This window comes from Diceros bicornis, chromosome 22, assembly GCF_020826845.1.
Source record: "Diceros bicornis minor isolate mBicDic1 chromosome 22, mDicBic1.mat.cur, whole genome shotgun sequence".
NCBI classification, from domain to species: domain Eukaryota; kingdom Metazoa; phylum Chordata; class Mammalia; order Perissodactyla; family Rhinocerotidae; genus Diceros; species Diceros bicornis.
The window spans coordinates 39,009,888-39,034,321 of NC_080761.1; the positions used below are offsets into that span (position 1 = coordinate 39,009,888).

The 24,434-nt window shown below is 39.5% G+C and overlaps 1 protein-coding gene across 14 annotated transcripts in view; it reads right to left on the reverse strand.

Moving 5' to 3' along the window:
* Nucleotides 1–5,147: 5,147 nt before the first annotated feature.
* Nucleotides 5,148–24,434, reverse strand: part of BNC2 (basonuclin zinc finger protein 2) — a 411,375-nt gene continuing 392,088 nt past the window's right edge. For 8 of the 14 annotated variants that reach the window (XM_058565847.1, XM_058565843.1, XM_058565844.1 and 5 more), the window contains 3 exons: nt 21,565–23,534; nt 21,070–21,135; nt 5,148–5,914 (listed from right to left, as the gene is read on the reverse strand). In XM_058565847.1, coding sequence (XP_058421830.1) covers nt 5,254–5,914; nt 21,070–21,135; nt 21,565–23,534 — 2,697 coding nt within the window. In that variant the 3' untranslated portion in view covers nt 5,148–5,253. Of the gene's footprint in view, nt 5,915–7,471; nt 7,506–21,069; nt 21,136–21,564; nt 23,535–24,434 lie in introns of all 14 variants that reach the window. The other 6 variants (XM_058565839.1, XM_058565836.1, XM_058565846.1 and 3 more) reach the window with 5 other exon arrangements.

The following is a 24,434-nucleotide window of genomic DNA, read 5'->3' on the forward strand; positions in this document are numbered from 1 at the left end:
GGAAAAGAGGAAAACAGAAAAGTTACTTTTACGCTTCATAGGAAGGTGAGTGAGCTCACATTTTGATCGAGACCTTTAGCCAAGTAGCACGACAATCCCAGCTACGAGGGTGAGCAAAAGTAATGACGGAGAAAGGACAGATCCATGCTGGCTGCCACTCACTCCTACCCCACTCGCCACAATTAGAGCTTGGTTTGACCACTGGCCTTTTCTATAACCTAGGTGACCCATCACATCTTTTTGCTCCCTAAGGGACTCCAGCATCACTTCCCACTCCAAAAAAAGAAAAGAAAAAAAACCCCCAACTGACTCGTTCGCTCTCCTGACCCATAGGGAACTTCAGCTCTTCGACGCAGCTGCCCTTGCCTCCCTCCTCTGACTGGGGTTCCATGACATGCCAGTCATGGGGAGCTCTGCAGGGCATGCATTGAGATGCTCTCACCCACTGCTAGGCTGAGTTGTACCAGCTGTTTCTCTCAAACACACACTTCCGGTGCATTCACTGTTTTCTTTTCTAGCCACCCCCAAACCAGGGCAGGAACCATTCTTCTACTTAGGATCCCTTACTCCACTTTAAAAAACTGTGATTCTCGCCAGTCTTTCAGGCACCTGCCTTTCATTGCCCTCCTAACTCATTTAGAGCCTCCCATTAAAAAAACAAAGAGTGAGAGGAAAAAGCAAAATCCTCTCAATATTCCACATTTGGGGGACTATAAGTGATTTCTTTTAAAAAATGAAATTCGTCATAATTTGAAAAACAAGTTCTTAAGAAAATGAGTGTGTCCATAGGATGAAAGTAAGTTTCTTCTGGATGATTTGTTCCGTTATGATAGCAGATGTAGCGCGTCTTATGACAGCGGAATTTTATTTACTCTGCTTGTCAATCTAACCCAATACTAACAGACCAAGTACAAGTTAGGATTAGTCAGGTCAACTGTTGGCAGTTAGCAGCATGTCCATCTCCTCTGGTTACTGGCTTCTTTACGTTCTAATTGTGAAGGGCCCCCATTCTCATTTGCTTGGCACATGTAGGGGTGTGTACTGAGGAAGGGGAACAGAAGGTCATGTTTTATTTGGTGGGAACCTAGTGCACGGTTTCTCAGTAAAATGAGGGGAAGGCCCCTGGAACAGCCCATTCTTGATCTATTCAAAGCCTTTTTTTTTTTTTTTTTTAGAGCAATGTATATACCAATGGGGCTGTTAACCAGTTAAGTGCCTTTGTCTTTTTACTGGAAGGGCCTGGAAATTCATGACTAAAGGAATCACAGTATAAGGACCGCAGCACCACGGTGCTAAAAACTTTTTTAAAAAAAGATGTTTGTCAGGTTGAGGAGGAAAACATTAACACCTTTAAACCTTTAAAAGGCATCAGGCTGAACCCGGCGGCTGGACTAAGGTCTGAAATGCGTTAGGTTGGGTTGACTTTGTTTTAATAAAATTAACAGCAGAACAAAGAATATCAAGGCTTTTTATCACATTTTCAAAACCAAATCACTATCCTTTCCCTTGCTCTTTGTCGTGCCCTCCACGGCATGCAGATATTCCTTAAAGTGGGCTAAGCCTTTCCGATATTTACAAAATCATAGTTTAAAATGATCAAGATAGTACGTTTCAACATCAGCTAGTGAACATGCACATTAATATTGCCTAACTTGGTACCTGTGACAAAGCTCTGGTTAAAAATCAATCAAATGGGAAGAAGCTGCTTGGATGAAAATCTGCATCATGAGAGTTTTTAGCCAGCATAGAGTGGATGCAGCTAGAAATTGTTTCACAATAAATAGGAGACACCTATGAAAAAATAAATGATAGGAATGGGCAAAGATGAAGGGCTCAACGATTAAAGGCAGATCTCTTTATCCTGCCCAGTTGCAAAGAAGTCTTGGGATCACCATCCTAACTAGATTTAGAGTTAAGTCAAAACCCTGCACTCAGGCACACACCCAAGAACAGGCACCACTCTGGGACTAGAAGCATTATACATTTCACGATTTTACATTTTAAGCACCACTTCTATCCACTCCCTCTGTCCTTTTAAGCAAATAGGCTTTATACTGGAAAACATTATTGACCCATTTAGAAGGCCACCATAACATTTGGGCACTTGAGGCACAAAACTGGTAGCAAACAGGGGAGATACGTAAAAAGGCGAGTTGTTTAGGACTCCTTGCCGTTTCTCTGACAAAACACAGGTGAACACATTCGTGTTTCTGAGCAAGGGAAATTCTCTGAGAATGGCATTACTTCACTTCTGGACTTATTCTAACTGACTCTCCACATTTGCCTCGTTTGTGGTAAGTCACAAACATTTGTTCTAAGCCTGTTCATTTGCTGGTGTGACCTGCTGACAGCTATGTAATTCACTCACTAAGGCTCTTTGACCTTTTAGTTGACATTAAATTAAACAGACTAAACATTGATTTTGTACAAGATGAGTTCTAATATCTCAACCAAGAGTGTAACTTTTAAAAATGGCTGAAACAAAAATGTGTTATTTTCATAAATCTAGGTGTGATTCAGTCTACGCACACTCCAAAAGCTAGTGTTTCCATAACCTTTTGTTGGGATACTAAAAAGATTTTTCTCACCCTTTTTGGATCAAATCATTTGGTTATGGAGCAACAGCGCAACACAGAGAAGGCTAAGAGGACCAAAATGTTTGCAAACAAACTTTCATTATTCTAGTTCCATCTTTCACAAACATACTGTACAGAGTCTTATATGGTATAAAACAAAGGAAAACATCTCTGTCTATTCAATTTAACACAACACCAAAATAAGGCAATTAAGACTTTGGGGAATTCAAAAGTACAAGAAAACAAAAATGGTTATCACTAATTCCTCAGCTTTTTTACCGTAAACATTTGTCATTTAACAGACATAGTGTTTGATATATTTTCTTTTGTACTGCAAATACTTTTGGTCTTTCCTCACTGCAAAACAAATGAAGAATCAAATGAACCCCATAGCATCTTCTGAAGGAGATGAAAAGATAAAGCTCCTAGACATGTCTAGCTTATCTTTAAGAATCTATTGTTTCTGAAATTTTCACAAATAAAAATACTGAATCCTCAACTAATGATGCTTACTTTTGGAAACAATAAATACTGTGAGGTACAATAAATCCTACAGGAATAATAATAACAACAGAAACATATTAACAGTTTCCTTTGGCAAATTTAACGGAAGTGAATGCTGATGTGAACACAGAAAAAAATAATTACAAAACATATGAAAAATGGAAATGACATGAAAGGTTAAAACAAAGGGGGTATTTCTAACTTTTAGACCGATGAGAGAAATGTCTGAGGCCATTAAATGCAGAAAAGAAATACATTCTCTTTAAATTACTGTGTACTGTTTGACAAAATATTCCTGGTTTATCTCTTGTTTTCCCCCTCCACTTAAAAAAAAGAAAAAAAAGACAACACAACAGGTCTGCAATGCACACACTAATGGTTTTGGCTGCAGACTGAACTTGAGTGAATATCATCATTTAGTCAGTATGTTGTGGTAGCAGAGGCTGCCGATGTGGTTAACCAGCTCAGGCTACATGTGTAAACATCGGAAACAAAACAAAACAAAACAAAACAAAACAGGTTTGGAGCATCGTCTCCCCCTCTTTCTCACTCTCAATTGCTTGGTTTCAGGCTTGCTTTCATTTCTCTCTGACAAATCGTGTGGGAAACACAAGACGCTCGGTAGTGAGAGATCCTATTTGAAACCCCCTTCTTCTGGCTGTTCAGAAAGGAGTGTTGCTCAATTCAAGGTCAGCACGTGTGTTCAAAGCTTCCAAGTACTGCTGCTGTGAACAATGCCTCTTCATTTTGTCTATCACGCAGGCCTGAAACAGTACTACTGCAGAACTTGGGACAAATTAGACAGCCATACAACAGACCAACCCAGCTCAGGCTTTTTCTTTCTTTTGAAAGGCTAAGGGTTAGGTCCTTGGAAATGAGTGTTCAACTCTTTCACTGTATTCAGCTTTGTTCCATAGTGAGTAATTTGGGCCTTTGTATCCTGAAATATTATCCTGTCTCTAAAGAATAAATGCCTTGGCTGTTTCACACCACATAATTTTGTTTTCCTTTTATGTAACTTAACATATAAGCAAGAAGGATGCAATGTTGATTCTAATAACATTCGGCACTTGAAAGAATCACCAAGTGTTTTTTTTTTTTAAAGCGGTTTTCTGGTGGCCAACAAATTGGCCTGTGGTTATGTTGAGTGACTAATTGTATTTTCTTTTCTGGAAACTTGTGCAAAGTTGGCAGTTTTGTGTTAACACTAATACTTTTGTTTGGCATTTGTGCCCTATACTGACCAGACCGTTTTTATACAAGTGAAATTTTTTAAAAAGACACTTACTTGAAGTATGGCAATAGTTTAAGGATAAAAAAGAAGCATGGATATTACACATCCCCTTGTAGTGTATGAAAAAAAGTGCATGACTGGATTTATGTACTAGTACAGGACATTTTAAAAAATCAGATCTGTGCTGTAAAGCATGCCAGCACCTCTTTAGCACTATATCTAGCAGGTAGTAAAAACAAGACCATGTTTTTTTTTAAAAAAAGATGTGCATTAATGCTAACATAAATGAATAGAGCTAGCCAGCAAACTATTTTTTTCCTGCATATCTAACAGCTGGATGTAACTGTAAAAATTAAACAAAAGAGTTAAACAACCATCAATACAACTGTTTTACATCATTGGCCTCTCAAGGCTAAATATTTACAGGTGAATCTGCCATGCTTTAATTGAAGATTCTCTCAAAACCTTAAAGTTCACAGAAGACAACTACAAGTTCCTTTTTTGTTTCTTTTTTCTTTTTTTTTCCCTTTTAATTTTTTGCAGGCAATAGTCATGGGTACAACAAATTGTCTCTTTGGAGAGGACCGAGAATTATTATCCTGTCAAAATTTGGGCTCCTTGCATGTTTTGTGTGTGTGTGTATGTGTGTTTAAAGGGTACTTTGTTTTCACTCCCAAATTAAAGATCCCACTCTTTTCCCAAAACTAGAAAGGAAAAAGAAAGAAAATTTCAAAAGCACCTAGTGTTTGTCTTTTTATGTCTAAAGAAACTGTATGTGTGTGTATATATATGTAGACACAGCGGCATACATGTGTATACACACACACATACACACACATGCACACACACCCCCCAAGTACACAAGCACACACTGACTATGGCAGTTCAAAGATGTAGGCCATCTGGTGAGAGCTGGCATTTGTAGTGTCCGTTCTGAGACTAATCTACTGAAGTGAAGGGAATGTTTTTGTGGAGATTAGGGTTCTGACTGTGCCGATTTCGGCTTCGCACAGAGGAGAACATCATATTGCAACCGGGGACTTTGCACTTGTGCATTTCTCGCAAATGCACAGTTTTGTAGTGCACCCTCAGGGTCCCCTTGTTGCTGTACATTTTGTGGCAAATGTTGCACATGATCCCACCGTTGCTCCCGGACAAGCTGTTGAACATCAGGGATCCTGCAACTTCAGCCCCTAGGCTGCCAGGGAGGGCAGGGGCCTCGGCCTTGTGCGCCGACTCCCCACTGTCACTCGCCCCGTCAATGTCGTCGAGAAGAATCCCCTCGTCGCTGCCTGCGTCGGATTCTCTGGAGGAATGGATGCTGCTGCTGGACTGGAGGCTGGAAGTGGTGCTCAGGTCAAGGACCATGTAGTCCTCCGCCATACCTCTCCCATACCCGTTCAGGTGGGAGTCTTCAGTCCCTGCGGGAGAGGAGGCGTCTTCCCTGACATCGAGCCCCAACGGGTGCTGGGCACCATAGATCTTCATCAAAAATTCATCCCGGAGGTCCTTGCTAAGGGAGGGCTGCGACGAGTCCAGGCCCATGTCATCGAGTTCTTTGGTCAACAGTTTACGATGCAGATTTATGTTGGCACTGTGTCTAGGAAAACAAGAGGGAAGGGGGGGGAGGTGTGTGGGGAGTGGGGAGGGGTGAGAAAAAGGAGAGCATTTTAAAATTGATTCAGCTTTCACTAGGCATCAAATAAGCACATTCACTGCTAATTACACCATTATAAAAGCAAACATTCCCCTCCATCCTCAGGATTTGGGAATAAGTGGTGGGGAGAGCAGTAAGGGGAGCTTTTCATTAATGTAATTTTTATAAGAGAGTAAAATTCTTCAATGGCAGAATGGATGCAAACCCCTGCTCCTTTTTTCTCAATGATTGTTCTGTTAGTTTTACTATATAACAGCATCAGCTGCAGAGAATCTCACAGCAGAGATTTTAGAATATTTATTAAATAGGATAAAAGAATGGAAACTGTCTGCTTGTCTAAACTGAATAATTTGAATTTACCTAAAAACAAAACCCAAACTCCCTTTTTTCTACAGCGAACACTTTATTGAGAGGTGTAAAAAGGATCCATTTTTTTAAAAAAGTAAATGGTCTTGATAATTTAGATTTAACTTCAAAAAATAATGAAATGTTCTCCCTCACCTTCCTACACTTCAATTTTAGGTAGAAAAAAAATTTAACTTAATAGATTAGCAATTCGAAACAGGGTTACAGACTGTCTTTAACATAAATCCCTTTTCTCAGAATGATTTGGGATCTCAGCTAAATCTAATAGAAAAATACATTGATTTTCAGAAGCTGCTGCTTTTTAGAGTTGAAAACGTTTTCATCAAGTAATTCAACTTTTAAAATTTCATTCTTTAAAACAGAAGCTGAAAAATGGAAATTGACTTTTTAAATAAAACCCACCCACCCTTAAAAAAAGAAATCACACTAAACAACAAAAAACAAACAAAAAAAAAAACCACACAATAAATACAAAAAAAAATCAAGCACAATAATAACATACGGTCCTTCTACTTTAACAACTGGAATCCGTACTTCTTAGACAAGCAAAACTTTGACTCTACGCAAGCGCTTTGCTTGTATTAAAAAAGATAGGGTTTGTCCCAGAGCATCCATAGGGATGTCATGATTTACCAAGCCTGATAGGTTATTCTCTCTCTGAAAACATTGCCGTTGTATTTACATCCCCCATTTATTTTTAAGATGCCCTTGGGCATATACCTCTCTCCACCTGCAAAGGCTCACATGTTTGACAAGTACCTCAATTGACAGCTGCCCTTCCAAAAAATAAACCAATAAATAAATATCCAGATACATAAAAGCTTCTCAATAATGGCAGAAGCTCTGCATCTTGAGGACGTCATTGCGATAACAGAAATGACCTAGAACGGCCCGTATGAAGTTCAACAGACCTCCTGATCGTAATTAAAAAGGATGGAAGACCAGAATGAGTCACTCCATTTGGTGACCAGCATGGCTAATTTCTTAGAGATGGTTGAGAGGTATGTGCCTCACAGACAAGAAAGGTGGGAAAGCCTTCTCCACCTTCCACACAGGACCATAATAGCGCTGCGGGATTGAAGGGGCGGAGGGCAGCGGCCCTCCCCACACTGCACTTAGGAAGGCTGAGCTTACCTGGTGATAACAAGATCAGCTTTCTAATCTTTTGCTAAATCGATCACAAGAGAAAGCAAGAATGAGAGACAGAGAGAGAAAGAGAGGGAGAAAGAGAGAGAGAGAGAAAACAAATTCACATTCTAGACATCTGGTTTAAAAAAAAAACTTCAACAATAAAATAGGGATTTAAAACGTTCTGATCACAAAATCATTTTCTGTCATACGCGATCATCTCATATGCTGTCTTGATGATTTTCAGATCAGCTGCATAATCCAAAAATCATAAATCAAATTAAGATAAACCAAATTCACAGCATCATCATCACCCATAAATGAGTTCTACACGGATGCATGCAGTGTGCGGATATGTGAATGATAAACAGAAGTTGTCCCCATGGTCCCTGCTCTGACACAGTTGGCTCCCTGTTTCCTTGGTGTCAGATGGCAGATGACTCCAAGTGCAGGTTGCTAAGCAGAGTGCAGGAAATGCCAACCGAGAAGTCTCTACCCTGACATGTGGGTATGACACCACCCGAGTTATTATGAGAATGTGGAAATAGACTTAACACTATGTACCATTACTCATTGATAAAACAATCTGCCAGCCATAAGCAGCTCACAAAATCCTACCCTTCTGTTTATTATTTTTAACACCCTCCCCCTTTCTTAATTTCACAAGCACACATTTTGTGATAACTGTAATCTAGAACTCCGTGCTGCTTCTCACACATTTGCAGTTACTACTTCCCAGATTCGCTGCCGAGAAAGCAGCAGCCAGACACACAGCAGTCACATCAAGACACACTGAATAAGGAAGAATAAATTAACATTGACAAAAGGACACACTGATCACCCAGATGGACACATCTTTCCTAAGATGACTTGTGAAATTCCACATCTCCACCAATATGTTACCAGGAAGAGATGTTTCTCTTCGTTTCTCACTTACAGCAATAGAAATCTGTAATCTAATTAGATGATGTACCAGCCCTCAATATCTGTCAACCAAACGATGTGCAGAAATGTGAAGACCAGCTCTGGCACTCTGTTCAACAGTGTCCCTTTTCCGCTGTCAGCAGTACTGTTGGCCTCTGCTAATATAATTACATTGACTTTTATTCAATTAAGTGCCATCCCTTGCTTTAAAAAAAAAAGCTACTTTATCAATTGATTCAGGTGTAATGCAATAATAAAGATGAACTCATGGCACTGCATTAGCTCTGCTGTTCATAACTTCAGTACACGGGTTCATTCATGGTAGTCGATTTCCATTATGCAACCACAGTTCAAGAGAATTGATTCTTTTATGTTCATTTCTTAATCTATTTCATTTTTGTTTAATAATCCTCCTAAATGCCATATGCAAAACACTTGAAGTGGGGATGGGAAGAGCGTGCTGTGGAAAGTGTGTTAGTTCATTCTCATGATAGTGGGCTTGGAGATTTTCTAACAAACTCACAGTATTGCTGGGGTGGAAAGGGGAAAAGCAAGTGAAGGAGAGAAAGAAGACAGACTGAAATTCTTTAGAGTGCTGATCCGGTCCCTCAAGAGGCTAGGTCCAGCCTCCACAGAATGGACAAAAGGCAGCACTTGATTTTAACAAAGACCTATTGTTGGACTCTGGAATCAGTCAATCCAAACCATTAACTGTCATAAAATACTGTCCTCGTGAGAAGATACAAAGACCTAGGGTTAATAGCAACTTAGAAGTTTATTTGGATCAGCAAAACTGAAGAGGTAAAAAGAAAGGAAGATGGAAGAGACACAGAAAGAACTCACATCTACTGACTACCAGATGTACAGAGAAGAGCATCCTAAAATGGGAGGAAGACCAGAAAGTGCTGGAAATAGGAGAAGGACCCCGATTAGAGGAAGCAATATGCAGCCATATGTAATAAGTGGAAGGAGGAATCCATGAAGGAATCAGTTTTGAGTTCTCCAGAGACAGAGATGGTTTTTCCAGAAAATAGACTTTGTGTTGCAAATATTTATCTCCAGAAAAGAGGGAAAAATAATCACTAACAAAAATCTAGACTGTGTAGAACTTATTCTATTTTACAAGAACATAAACAGTATGAAAGCCGTTTTCACTTGCTTTGGTATGAGGAGGAAAATTCCTCTTACGGAAAAAAAATGACTGGGATGGAGAGAGATGAGTTCATAAGTAGAAAGGGTAAGGATCTGATCTTAACAGGGATCTGGTCTTAATGAGTACTACTGTACTCATTAAGAGAGTGGGCCAAAATTTAGTCCCAAGGTGGTCACTTTCAAGAACACAAACTACTAAATCTTATTCAACCTCAAGTTTCCTGCAGATCAAGTAGAATACTTTGCACATAGGAGATAATTAAAAGTACATTTGCCTTCAATCAATAATATGCATGAGTCTTAAAGAAGCTTTTCCAAAATACACTGTAGAAGGGAAAACGATGATCCCAAGATTGGCAACATGTAAAGGAATAATTAAGAAAAGATAGTGGTTAATACAGCAGAGGGTAATTCCAACCCTTTTAATACCCCAGTGTGGTGCAAGGACGTGCTGTCGCTGGGGCATGACATGGTCCGCCTATGTTACTACATAGGACAGGTCATAAAACCGACTCATTCTTTGAAAGGCTGAGCGCAAGTAATCTAACTGGACTAAAGTTGACTTTTTCTTTTTCTGTTTCTTTGATGGAAACTCTACTTACGTCAATTATATCTCAGCTAAAAAAAAAGAAAACTTGGCTATGCAACCACAGAAGACACTAAACTCATCAAACACGGTCAAGTAAGTGCAAGTGCCCTTTACAGAGAGAAAGTCAGTTCTGTCTCCGGCTTCTGTTTTCTCATGTCTCCCTTTCCAAACTTGTTCAAATGCCCAGTTCGACTTGATGCAATGTTTAACCATAAAAATAATTAAAAACATTGAAAAGGAAAAGTGTTTTGAGGTTTTAACTTTGGCTTTGAGATACAGGGAAGGAACTTTTTTTTAAAAAAGAAAAAGTCTCATGACCGAATTAGAAAATGAGAATGTGACATCGAAACTGAAGAATGGATCAAACTATAGGTTACATGAGAAGTCCAACATCTAACTCTTAATCAGTTTTGAGCCATTCTAACCTTAGTGAATTGAAACAAAACACTTGATAATTAATTACAACGCCTCAGGTGAAATGGACTTGAGGCTTCATTTTGGATTAGTTTTTGCCTTTGTTTTTCTGCTCACCTCTGCCACTCCAAACACCCACACCCACACACACAAACACATCAACACACACGTATGAAATTATATTGTCCAGAATGATCACAGTGACGTATACATTGCAGATACCATATAGATATGGTGTGTGTATGTATGTATGTATATATACATAGGGATAGGGAGAGAAATTTATATCCAATCTGGGAAAATCTAGATGTCAGGTTGAGTGTATTGTGGGATACTGAATCAACAATACTCCCAAAAAGAAATCTAGTCTGCTATCCAAATCCACAGGAATGAAAAATTAAAACCTCTGCCCCTCAATAATTCCTTTATCTGGATTACTATAACACTATCTGTTGTCCTTAACTCCTCAAAATTTTGGTATTATCAATTATTAATGGTAGGATGCTTACAGCCCTGTGAATTAAATGACATTTTTGATAGTATAGTACATTTCTGCAAAACTAGTACTTGTTTTATAGGCTCTTATCTAAAGATTCTCTCTAGAAGATCTGAAAACCACCCCTCGCTCAGGAAAAAAATTCAGTGTAAAATTCTAGTGAACAATGCTCAAAAAACCAAAAAGTAAAGAAGTACCTATTAAACTCAAGAAATCAAAGCTAAGCAAATTCTTGCAAATTCAAAGTATGAAATTCAGTCACTTCAATCCCTTTCAATATAAAACAAATCATCCATACTGGTCACGCAGACAGTTTCCTCTACATTCAAATTATTCACTTGAAGATAAGCTCCTACCACACTCTTCAGGGGTTTAGCTAATTTACTGCCCAGATACGGCACGTCTGTTGTAATAACAGGTAGGATGTATTGGGGTTGACCATTTATCAGAATTAGACTTCTTTTCTCAATTCACAGTGAATTATGCTGCCTACATGACTCCCCTCTCTCAGAGCCTGCCATCCCCTTACGGCCCCTAATGTGGCAGGCAAACAAAATTGACAGTCTCATCTTGTCAACAAGGGCCAACTCTCCTGAGAAGCCATTTAACTTTGCCGAGGAAGCAATGTATTAATGTGCCTGTCCCAGGAATGTTAATCATTGTCAAGCTTCCGACCTAACTTTGACGTGAACGAAATCACCAAATTTGTTTACTAAATGAATCGTAATATGCTAATAAGAAAGCATGACATATATGGAAAAGCCAAACAGATGGTTTGTTTACTCCACTTTGCAACTTTATAAATGTTGTAACTCGGAAGATGTTAGTGAGAATTATTGGTTTGTTGGCAGGGGCAAATGTGTCTTTCGCATACTAAATCTGGCGCTACAGTTAGAAAACAATTTGTCATTGCTGTGGAATGCATAAAAAATGTTAATGTAGTAATGGCATTTGGAAGGCAGATTGGTAGATGGAAAATGTGTATGCTGGATGCTCAGGTTAAGTGCAGAATTGATATCCAACAGTTCCAATGTTCCCTAACCATTTTACTTTTGAGTTGTATGTGACACATCAGGGCTTCTCAAGGGTGCTGATTATTCAATAGGTACCTGTTGCCTTGTAATGTGGGACGAGTGTTACACTGCGAATAGGACTGTTTTCACAGCATTTGGAAATGTTCTCAACCAGGCAGCTCATATGGTGGCTCAGTTTACTACTATTGTTGGGTATGAAAAAGCAAAGCCATGAACCCTGGCATCTTCTAAGGATTTAAATAAATCTGAGCTATAATTTTGAGTTTTATATTTATCCTGGATGAACTAACCGTCAAGTCTTCCATCCCTTGTTTTATAGTCTGACTTACATAGAGTTTAGAAGACGTATTTCCAAAATAATAAAAATGCATTTTTCTCTTGATATTCACATTTTTCTGCCATTTTAAAAGTAAGCTTTCTTTTCTAATGTGTACAACATGGAACACCAATTTCTTTCTGAGATCTTTTTCAAAGGAAATACTTCCTAAGACTATTCAAGAATGTTTTATATCATTAAAATGGTCAGTTTATGATCTTTTAAACAGATAACACTAGGGATGTATGAGTTCCCCAAGGGAGCAGACAGAATTGTGTAGACAATATTATTACTCAGCTACGACTTTACCTAGAATTCCATGTTGAAAATGAAACTACTTAAGATACATGAACAAAAAGAATGCACAAAATCCAATTTATGTCTTCGGTTAAATGATGTCAAAACTACCAGCTGAAACATGAAAACTTCAGTTAACCAACCAGCAATGCACCTGTGCTACTTAACATTTCGCTTTTTAGAAATACTCAGATGAGTTTTGTGAAATTCTTTTTACTTTTTATTCACATAAACATAGCCAAAGGAGCAGAATTTTGTATTAAGAGGAGCTGATTTCTCCCAAATATTATTAACTTCTTCCCCCAACTTCTTAGTTCTACATCTACATACTGAGACTCCCACTAATCTTGCGGGATTTCCTGGTGTATCACCCTATAGCACTGAAATTTTCACCTGTCTGCAGAAGAGAAAGGAGAGAGCAAAGTGATCTAAAGAAACCACTGAATTCAGCTTGCTGCCCAAAGATCACTTTGGAGCAAGAAACATTAGCGGCTATCCCAGCCTGGCGCTTATATCTAATTTGAAACATCTCCTGGTTCCTGACCAACAAAGAAAATTTCAATAAAGTACTTTTACTGGTTTAACAACAGTGAGCTCCTGGGACTGTCAAAGTGCTAAGCCTTTTCCGAGGAGAGAAGAAATCAGCAGCTCAAATATAATTAACCTTCCATTCTCAATGCAAACTGCCATGCACAGGAGCTCTGCAGTCTATTAGTGAAGTTATAATGGCCAACAGGCAGAAGCAAAATTGGTCAAAAAGTTGGCTGCTGCTGTCATATTTTTGGAATTATGATTAATGGCACTAATAATGTGGATGATTACTGATATGTGTATCTCCAGCAGTTTATCATATTGCTCTGGCTGCCTACGTCCACAATAAACAGGATGCTATCATTTACCTCTTTATTGAAGGCAATCCTTCTCTTGAAGGAGCATATTCTAATTACTTCGTAATGTTTTATGTCTTAAACATTTTGCAGCTCTGGACCTTGCCAACTGCTTCGTGTCTACCATTGATTAATTACTGAATGTTTAATCAAAATTTAGAACCTAATGTAGTCATTTATGAGTACACTGCAGTGCCAAAGTAGTTAGGCTTTGCTCCCAAGTTTGGAGAGTGTTGGGTTCAAAATCAAATCCCAGCCATGCATGAGGATCCAAGAATTTCACCTTGGGTGCTCTGAGGTTGCCAATTCCATCTCTGCTGATGAATGGGAGGTAATCTAACTACAGGGTGAACAGCCATCTTTACCTACCCTCTCCTCACTGGACTTCCCTCTCCTCATTCCCCAATTCCCTAATCCACGGAGCACCACCACTGGCTGCTTCTGAATAGAAGAAGGTCCTCGTGAATATGTAGTTTTGAAGTGGTTAAACAAGTGAAAAATAATTTGCTGGGACAAATACATAAGTTTTTTTTTAATGTGGATTTTTTATGGTACTATCATACAACCATTCACCGTTGAAGTTAAGTGTTTTTTTAATACCATTACTGAACTGCTGAAATGGATGCTAATATAGCTTGGAGTGCTAATGTCAAGTCCTGGTAATAAAAAAGACAGACTGCTGAATGAAATAATTTCAAGTAAAAAATAGAACAAAAGTGCTCTCTCTCTTGCTCTCCACTTTTATTGAATTGGGACTGACTGAGCCAATTGCTTTAGAAGTCTGTAAAACACAATTACTAGTGAGCGGACTGACCCACCAGTGCCCCCTCAGTGACAGAGCAGACTAAAAAGGCAGTGGAGTTAGCGCAGCTCCCCCCAGCTGGCCATCAGACCGAAGAGGCTTCATTCTGAAGGCCTGTTGTTCTCATTGCCCAAATCTGTCTCCTTTTACTTGTTATTTCCCATCAATGTGATAAAGTAACTTCATACATCACTTCCCAAGATGAAGATGTCTATTCTGGCAATTAAAGATGATCTGTCTTTTGATATTCTTATTTATGTTAGTGTTATGTATAAACACACATATACATTATGTTGATGCATTTAGATTAGAACGTTAGCATAATTTTTGAATAGCTGGTAATAATTCAGATTGATACATGCAATGGCAAAATTGAAGCATCACTTACGTTCAGTTAGAAACACTTGGCTTTTTTTTTCCTAAGGTAAAGTCAAAATAATTAGAGCAAGCAAGAAAAAGAATTAAACTAGAAGTGGGTAACATTTTTCCCCCTAGTTAATAAAAGAAGTAATAAACTCCATAAACTACTAGAGTTAAGATCACTAACATTTCAGGCATTAACAGCTTTTTCCTAGGAATTTACAACTCCTGTTTTAATTCAAGCAGCTTGCAATAGGACATAAAATCTAGGTATTTCTTTTAAAAGTGTAGTTTCATGTTAAATAACTGAAAAAAATTGTTCTTTCCTAAAAAGTATTCTTTCTTCCTCTTTCTCAGCCTGCTTCTCTCTCACACACGGGCACGAACCCCCCTCACACACACACATCTTGGCACTCAAGAATCAAAGTTACTAAATCCCTTTTTTATGACATTGTAATTTTTTGGCAAGTGTAAACTCCTTTCATATTCTGCCACATTCATTTATTTGAAGCTTGTGGGAGTCTTAGGGCAAAAACATTAAATTATTTGAGAAGGCTTTTAAAAAAAGAAACACTTTCTAGCCCAACCTTCACTATGAAATTTCAACAGAGAAAGAAAAGTCTCCTTTCTTAGCGAAACAACAAGTGATCACTTACAGCAAGGAGAACTGGTAGAAGCCTCCCACCTAAGAGAGAACCAATCTTACCAGCACTGATACAAGCAAATGTTAATATGTGTCCAGTCCTACAACCTGCTTCCAGTGGGGAATAACCCATGGTTTTTACAAAGAAAAGATTATCTTCAAAAATGAATACCTCAAATGAATAAGTATGTATGAGGAAGACTCACACCAATAAAGTCTATCGAAGGTCCGACAGATGGTGACGGACGCAAAGGAGGGGGAAATCAGCAAGACAACCCTTTCAAAGTGGTACCATCATGAAAAATAATGCCTGTGCACTCAGTGTGTGCATTCTGCTCTAAATGCCATTTTTGCCTGAATTTTCAAGATAATGCTGGCAAGAGCAGGAGCTTGTTCCTTTCGAGGGAAAGTAAGAATAAGGGGTATATAGAAGCATTACATTTGTGCAATGGAAGATATAGCCACAAGACATTTAATGTGACTCCTATCAATAGAAATTTATAAAAATCTCTGCATCACGAAAAGGAAGTCATTTGCCCGCCATGAAGCTTTGTTGTCTGTTTGGTAGGCAGGTTGGTGGAAGTGACGGGGTAGTTCTTGGAGTGGAGGGGCGAAAGGTCAGCAGAGGCTTAAATGAGCTTGTCTTACCTCCAGCTGGGCCAGCAGGAGGTCATTAGGAAGATCGGAGGCTCACTTTAGTCTTGACAAAGTCTCTCCCCATGATACAAGGAGACTGTTTTGCTCATTGCTCTTCTCCCAGTTTATAGAAAGAACCCCAGGGACTGGAATGACACCGAAGTTTATCTTACTACCAAAGTTTTGCTTGAGGAGGGCGCAACTAGCAATGACTCGGAAGGGAGATTTATTTTGTTTGTTTGCCTTTGATGGAAAGTAATGGAGGTAAGTACAAAAGACCTATTGATCTGCTGGCTCTATTGTGAAACCAAATAGAGCAGCGGGGGGTGGAAAAATCTCTTCCTTAATGTTTAAAAGTCAGAGGACCTGCACAACTTCACGTTATAAAAGCCTTTTGGAAAAGGCGAGTTGCAGTTTGATGGGCAAAAACATAGGAAATGAAATGGCTGATGCCTTAAAATGTTCTCTTCCTGTACTTGGAGAGGATTAACACACTGTATTTGACAGCTAATTATATTAGGGCAAATATACTAATAGTTATCTTGAATCGGTGCTAAGTGGCTCATTTCGTGGAGGCATTGCCTAGTGAAATCAAGTGTATTTACTGAAAATCTCTCTTTAGAAAAGTTCTCTATTAGTTTCCAAACATAGAGAATGATGGAAAAAATGGATGTTGCTGTTGAGAAGGTGATAACAGGAGGCAGGTAGCGTGTTTTCGCATCCTCACCTCTGTTGTTAATGTATGCAGTGGCTCGGCGGAGGTAGCTCATGTTAATTTATTCCTGCACACCTGTACAGGGCTGGAAGTCAGGTAATCAGACAAGCAAAAATTATACATCTCTGCTTTTTAGCTACAGCTACCCAGAGGCCTATATAGGAACAAATTTAGTTCTGGAGACATCAGCAGGTTTTAATAAACCAAATACAGATGTCTTACTCCATACAAATCAAGAAGTTTACATGTTTAAATCTGGACTGATTTAACTAGCAATCAAAGAGAAGGTTCGCACTTGGCACCAATGGTTGCCTCATATTTATTTATAAATCACCCAAAGCAAATATTATTTTGTTTTTAAATTTATTCATGGGGCTGAATCACCTTTCGTATACCTTGAAGATCAAACATATATGCTTACCATTCTGATAAAATTTAAAACAAACTGGCAAATAGTGGCTACTACTCTCGGAGGAAGAGAGGAACAAAGATGACGAAACTCATGTAAGATGAAAAACAAAGCGACAAATTTTTCTTTCTGTGCTGATCATCTCGTTTCCGTGTACAGTCTTCATTTTATAGCTGAGGGAGTTTTTTAAAATTGCCAATCACTAAAACAGATATACATAGATTTTAACATATTAGCAAATGATAAGGAATTTCAGGGAAGAGGAGAGAAGGATATTTATTTGGGTTTTTCCCTGAATAAAAACCAAATGTAATTCATAAATGGGTTTCTTTTATATATAGGGATCCATAGACACTCAGCCCTCCTGGGCATCAAAATTCAAGACAGAGGATGAGAAATGACCAAAGGCAAACTAGGCCCAGCTAACGTTGACTATGATACTGTTTTCAAGAAAAGTTCCTTTATGAAGACTTGTAGGTTCCAGGTCAGTCAGCCAGAATTTCTTCTTCCCAGGGAGTATTTCATATGTATATTCAAAACCGGGGTTCAGCTTCCCATTCCTTAACAGAACAGTATCTTAGTAGCAGAAAAACCAAAGGATAAACAAGAAGGAAGGCAGGTGTCTAGAGACTTTCAGCTAACACTATATACAACGTTACCAGTATACACTTAAACACTTTAGCAATCACCTTCTATCAGAGTTCTTTACAGAGAAAATAATTTACATTTCACTTCTGAAACTCAGAATAAAAATTATTCTAACAGCCACCTAGTGACCAGATGAATTGGACTCTGTGTACATTATTTTTCTCTTTGTCATTACTGTGGAACGGTCCTCTCTGCTTTTGAATTTATTAAACTCACACGCATTCACAACTGTATAGAAAAGGACACCTTCAACACTGTGCTCAGAATCCTCAGCCCTCACAAACCTTACCTGTGCCCCACTCTCTCTCTTCTCCCTTTTTATGATTTTAGACAAAGAAAATTCTTGCTTTTCAAAAAGCCTTCAACTTGATCTTATAAAATCTAGAAAGACCATCAGCAAGGACCTGGAAATCATTGTTAACTAAATACCAGATCTAAAACACGGTATTTAACATCTTTCTACTTCCATCTTACTAACATGCCTATCTGGAAACCCAAAATGCAACTCCTTCATGTGTAACCACCTTGAAAGAAGCCCAAGAAGACCTGTGTATCACTCCTGTAAGGTGTTCTACGCCCGAAGACAAGAAGGCTGCTTTTATCAACAGAAGGAAAAGGGTTATTCTGTTAGCTTTATTGCAGGCATCCTAGTAATAACCCTGTAGCCTTGCACACTTCAGCCCCCACTCAAAATCCCCTCTAATGCTTTATTTGCACAAGGAAGACAGTGTGGAGTCAAGGATGGATGAATTGAGACTCCGGGGAGAGGAAAGAAATGGGCCTGAGGACAGCAGGATTAAAGGCAAAGGAAGGTTTCTGTTTGGGAAGGTCTGTTGGCTCAGAGAAAGGTAAGAAAATTTGTCTTCTCAGCGAATTGAAGAGGAAAAAAGCCGGGACACAAAACTCCTGGGGTTCTCGTGACTAATACAGTAAAAGTGAAGAGAAAGAGGAAGGTAGGTCGAAGGGGTAGGTCAGAGATGTGATCCAAGAGGCTTTGTGAATAAGAAGATTAAATTACAGGTGGATATTAGTTGATGAAATGATAATAAAAGGCTGAAACAGGAATACAATTATGTTTGAGTCCACTCTGCTGAGATGCAGGAAGAGGCTGGTACCCCAATGGCATCACTCTTTCTGGTTATTTGGTGGTGGCTAAACTCAATTAATTCAAGTCATAGACTCAACAAGGATGAACACTTCTCTTATTAAGAAAAAAATGTCGAAATTAAAGTATCAGAGTTTTAAGTTTGTAATCTGAGATCAAAAGATTTGAGTTTTCAGGGGGCCGGCCTGGTGGCACAGCGGTTAAGTGCGCGTGCTCCGCTTTGGCAGCCTGGGGTTTGCAGGTTCGATCCCAGGCGCGCACCGACGCACTGCTAGTCAAGCCATGCTGTCTGGGCGTCCCAAGTAAAGTGGAGGAAGACGGGCACAGCTGTTAGCCCAGAGCCAAGATTCCTCAGCAAAAAGAGGAGGATTGGCAACAGATGTTGGCTCAGGGCTGCTCTTCCTCACACACACAAAAAACATTTGAGTTTTCTTGAAAAGAAAAATTTCAAGTGAGAATCAAAAAACTTTCTTTGTACAGTATTTTTTCAATTTGCTTTTTTCTTCATTTATCATGTGTGACAAAACTCCAGAATTAGAAAGATTAGGTGTGATGTGATATTTCACCCAAATGAAACATATCACCTGTCTTCTGAGGTTTGCAGTCTCCTGAACACACATGGGAGAATATCTCTACTATTCTTCCCACCTAGAACATCCTAGACACTGGTCTGAATTTCTATAGGGCTGGTCACCTGCCAAGCTCTTAATCCTCAGAGTAAAAATGGAGATTGAAATATTCTCTTTCTATCAATAAATGGTTTTCCTCAGACAAACCACTCTCTCAACAGTACCTCCTTATGCATTAGGACATAAAAACACAAGCGCTTGTGTTTTCTAGTGGTTTGACATAAATGAGAGCACCAAGTTTGGGGTATTGCAGCCTTTTGTTCCCAAAGCCATTTATTCCAGTGTTATGACTTGCAATATTTTCAGCAAACCAACTAAAACTGTGATAAGGAATTCATGCAAATAAGCTTAAATTTTGGCTTGTCTTCAAACACTCCATTTCCATAAATATTTTATGCAGGTTTTCATGAGTCTTTTATTTTTGTTAAAAAAAAAATCCAACGCATTAACCTCATCATCACAAGTGCGCGATTTCAAATTTAAAAGAATGAATATTACTCACAAACTTGGGGGGAGTTGGGTCCAGTATTATATTTTATTATTCAAAGTATAGCTTCTGGTCTGCTGTATTCTGAGAATGTCAATGATAACTCAGAACTGAAAATAACCTGGTGACCATAAACCATTTTTATAGAACAAGGTAAGTGGGAGTGGGGCAGAGGGGGTGGTGAATGCTTTGAGTTGTATAAAGCCACTTATTTTCTTAGAAATTTTGCTTTTCATGGATTGAGCCCCTTGTATTTCAGTACAAAGGAAAATTTTTTTTTACGTTTATTTTTAAAAAGATTGATCTTTTAAATATGAGGACAAAACAGAGTATTCTAGAGGCAGGTCATTACTTTTCAGTGGTACTTTTATTATATGTCACTTTGTCAAAGAACGCTACCCAATTGATAGGCACTAGAATTTGGATGGTGGCTATTTGGAAACTTCCTAGCTAATTTCGTTTCTTCTACATACATTGATTTTTACCATGTAATAAAATTTTCTCGAAAAATATTTTTAAAAGATAATGTACAACCAAAAAAAACCACATCTGATACAATAGGAAGAACTAACTGGTGTGCGACTCCAGTCAGGCTGGTGTCTTATGTAAATGATCTGCTCACAAGCTTATCTCCAGAAGTGTCAGATAACTGGGTTACCCCACCACTGATCACCTTGACACATTCTTTTTATATTACATTCTCTTTAAGGTCGAAAAAGAACATTGTAGGTTTAGGACCAGCTGCTTCTGTTTAAGCCCAACTGTTTCAGAGCTGCAGCTATATAGCTAAGGTGTGATATCATCTGAAGGCTGGACGTAATATATTCTAACTGATCCTAAAAGTAGATGCATGCCTCCCCTTCCGTGCATAATTCCCATGACAGTCTATATTTTAGAGATGTACTCAAAGTCATTGTGAAGTTAAAAAAGAAACCCACACCACCAAACATTTCCCCATATTAACAATTACTTTGGTCCATTTTCTTATTTTTTCATGACTCTTACAGAATTCAAGGACATACTAAATACTCATGTAAGAAGGATAACATTTCTGGTTATACCTACGGAGATGCAGGCTGTCTCGATGTCCTGGACCTATGGTTCTTTCCATCCGTAAATTTCTGTTTCTATATTGGATAAATATGTGTGTATGAAGATAATATATTGATTTAATTAAAAAGCCACAAGGCAAAGCAGAAATATATATAACAGAAGCTGCGGCTTCTAAGTGAAGGTTCACGGGGAAGCAGGGAACTGTGTACATAGTTAACTTATTCACACCTAGATGCATGGAAAAACAGACAGACACATACACAGAGCACAGAGAACAATGGCGTGCATTACTGGGTAAGATGGCACATGATCTGCATGCTTCATCATAACAAGCACCAACTGCAACAATCCTTCATGAGCATGGCAGCTTGGTTATCATGTGGTCACTGTGGACAATCTTTACAGTGCATCAAAAACATTTAAGTTGGATTTTTTAAATGTTAAGGCCAACATGACCGGCACCCTCCACCCCCAGCAGGAGCAGCCAATGGAGATTTACTGACCTGTCTCTGCTTCGGCGAGAGGGGAAGGCAGCGTTGCAACCAGCCACCGTGCAGACGTGCATCTCTTTTAAGTGAACGTTCCTGTAGTGAAGCTTCACGCTGTAGGAGCTTTTGAAACTCTTCTTGCACACATAACAGATTTTGGGGTCTGGGCTAGAACACAGGTCACCTTCTGGGGAGAACTTTTGAGGGCTGCCATAATTCAGAGACGATGCGAAACTTTCATGCAGGGCTGCCATGCTGGCCCCCCCACCATTGTACAGTCCGTACTGGCTCATGTAAAACATGTCGTAAGTGGGATCTGCAAATTCTTCCTTCACCTTGATGACGTCTTGGTGAGAGGGCTCACTGTGGTTCTCATCAGGCCTCTCACTGTTCATCAGGACTTTCTCACTCACTTCACTGTGAAGGTGCTCATCCCCTTCCATGGATTCCTCGCCTAGTTTGGGCTCCGAAGACTCAGACTCGTTCTCATAGTCCCGTTCAGGTTCTTGGTCCTCAGACGTCATGCTGTCGGCCCTTCTTATTTCAGTCCTTGAAATGCACCGGGTCCTGCTATGCTTAGAAAAGTCCTTCACAGACATGCCTGGACTCATTTCCTCCTGGGAGTGGCAATGATTGTCATGGCTCACGTCGTTGACCACAGCACCACCATCATTGGGGTCATCATCTTCATCGTCAAACTCATCAGCGGTATCAATAATTTCCTTCTCGATCTTCACAGGCATGCTGGACTTCCTGGGCTTCTTCTTAGGTGCCAGGTCAGCACTGGGCTCATGAGTGGCCATCATTACTACTGGCACTGCTGGCTCAGAGGGTGGTGGGGGGTGCTGCTCTATGGTACCACTGGTTGGAATGATGGGACTGGTTGGGAGGGAGGTTGGAGGACTCACCATTTCCCCTGGAGTGAGTAAACTTCTATAAAATGGAGGAACTGGTTGGACAGTCTTTAGTCCAGAAAACACCAGCTGGCTAGGGAGTGGGTTCTGTAAGACAGGGTCTAGTGGGGGAGTGGTAAAACCCATTGGGGGCCGGCCAGGGCTTGTGAGTGTGAGATTTGATTTTGTACTTGCTATGACGGGGGTGGCAGCTCCTGATGTGGCCCGAATTAAATCTTTGTCTCGGTTATTCCTTAGCATAGGCATGTGAAGGCGAGGGTTAGGGTTTGCACTGTGGCGATTACGGCTTCGGAGGGAACTAAAGACCATGTTGCAACCTTCAATGGTGCATCGATGTTTGATCTTCAAGTGAACAGCATTATAATGAATTTTGAGAGTACCTTTGTCATAGAATGTCTTCCCACATGCGTTACAGAACACTCTTCCTTTCCTGGAGGCTGACCCCATCCTTCTCATCCGATGAATCCGGAATGAGCTTTTTGGGTGTTCAGTTTTGGTCAGATCACTGACTGGGGCAGAATTCTGAATGGGGGACACACAGGCTGGCTCGGTTTTGGGCTCCACATTAGTAATGCTGGTCAGGGCATTTCTATTGGGTGTCTGATCGTTCTTATAAGGTGTGGGAGAGACTTCCGATTCACTGCTCTCATTATATTCATTCTGGGTGGAGAGGCTTGGTTCCCGCAGCCTCAGTCCTGGTTGCTCTAATAGTAGCCCGTTTGGAGGCAATCCGAGCAGTGGGGCTGAGACTGGATTTATGTACTGGAATGGAAGCAGAAACGCAAGGCTGTTGGGGATGTTTTCGAAGTGATGAATGCTGGAAGGGTTGCTGTTCTCGAGGTGAGCAAGGAGGCTGGGACTCCTGGTGCGATTATTGCTCTCGATGAAAGTCCTTATGTCTGAGTCTGTCTTTGAAGACGGTACAGCTACGGCCTGCCCTTCTTTCTCCTGAATCGCCATCAGCTCCACAATGGATTTGGTTTCTCCAAACCGCAGAAACTGCTGAAGGGTGATGATTTCCTCTTCTCGAGACATGATGGCCCAGCGGTCCAGCACCTTGCCGGCAGCATCCTAGAGGCCACATCAGAGAAACAACAAAGACAAACACAAAAACTTATTGATTGTGCATAATTATTCAACGCAACTGAAGGTGCTCTGTCTGCTCATAAGACACTGAGAGCGAGAGCCGAAAACAACATGCAAACACTGTTAATAAAAGTCGACCCACAAAGCAAACTTTTCTGCCATGCAAACGTAGTCACGAGAGTCACAGTTAGAGAAACAGACTGAGTTTAATAATGTCAATGCAAACAAAATGTAGACCACTGGGGCTCTGTGATCTAAAATGCCTTCACTACTGCGATTTTAACAACAATGGTCTATAGAATACACAACTATTTAGCATATATTAGTATAAGATGTGAACTCTTGCTGTGCAACCCAGTATAAATGCAAAAAATGGTACCTTAATCCATATTAAACAGTGATACCATAGAAGGAATTAAGTACATTTTGTGAAATTTACTTCTTTAACGCAAGCAGACATGACACTGGATTCAATGATGAAAATCCCTTTAAATAGGAGCTATTCTGTGAATCTCTGAATCAAAAAGATGAAAAAAGTAGCATTGCTCCCTATGCCCCCATTACTAAGCCATATTTTTTTTCTTTTTTTAATAGCTATATTTTAGTGTCATTTAAGAGTAGGCAATTTCACAAGGTAGAGTAACGAAAAACAGTAATTGTACTTTTCCGGGAAATGGATTGTAATCCTATGATTCCAAGTTTGAGTTAGACTTACAAGTATTTGAGTTTTTATGATCTTGTTATAAGTGACAGTTATAGATATTTAGAAAGTAAACATGTGATGGATTTAGATAGAATAAATGTGTAAAAAGGTTGTCTCTTAACATCCTCCTCTGATAGCAAGGGGAATCCACAGAGAATACACATCAGTAATCACCAGACTAT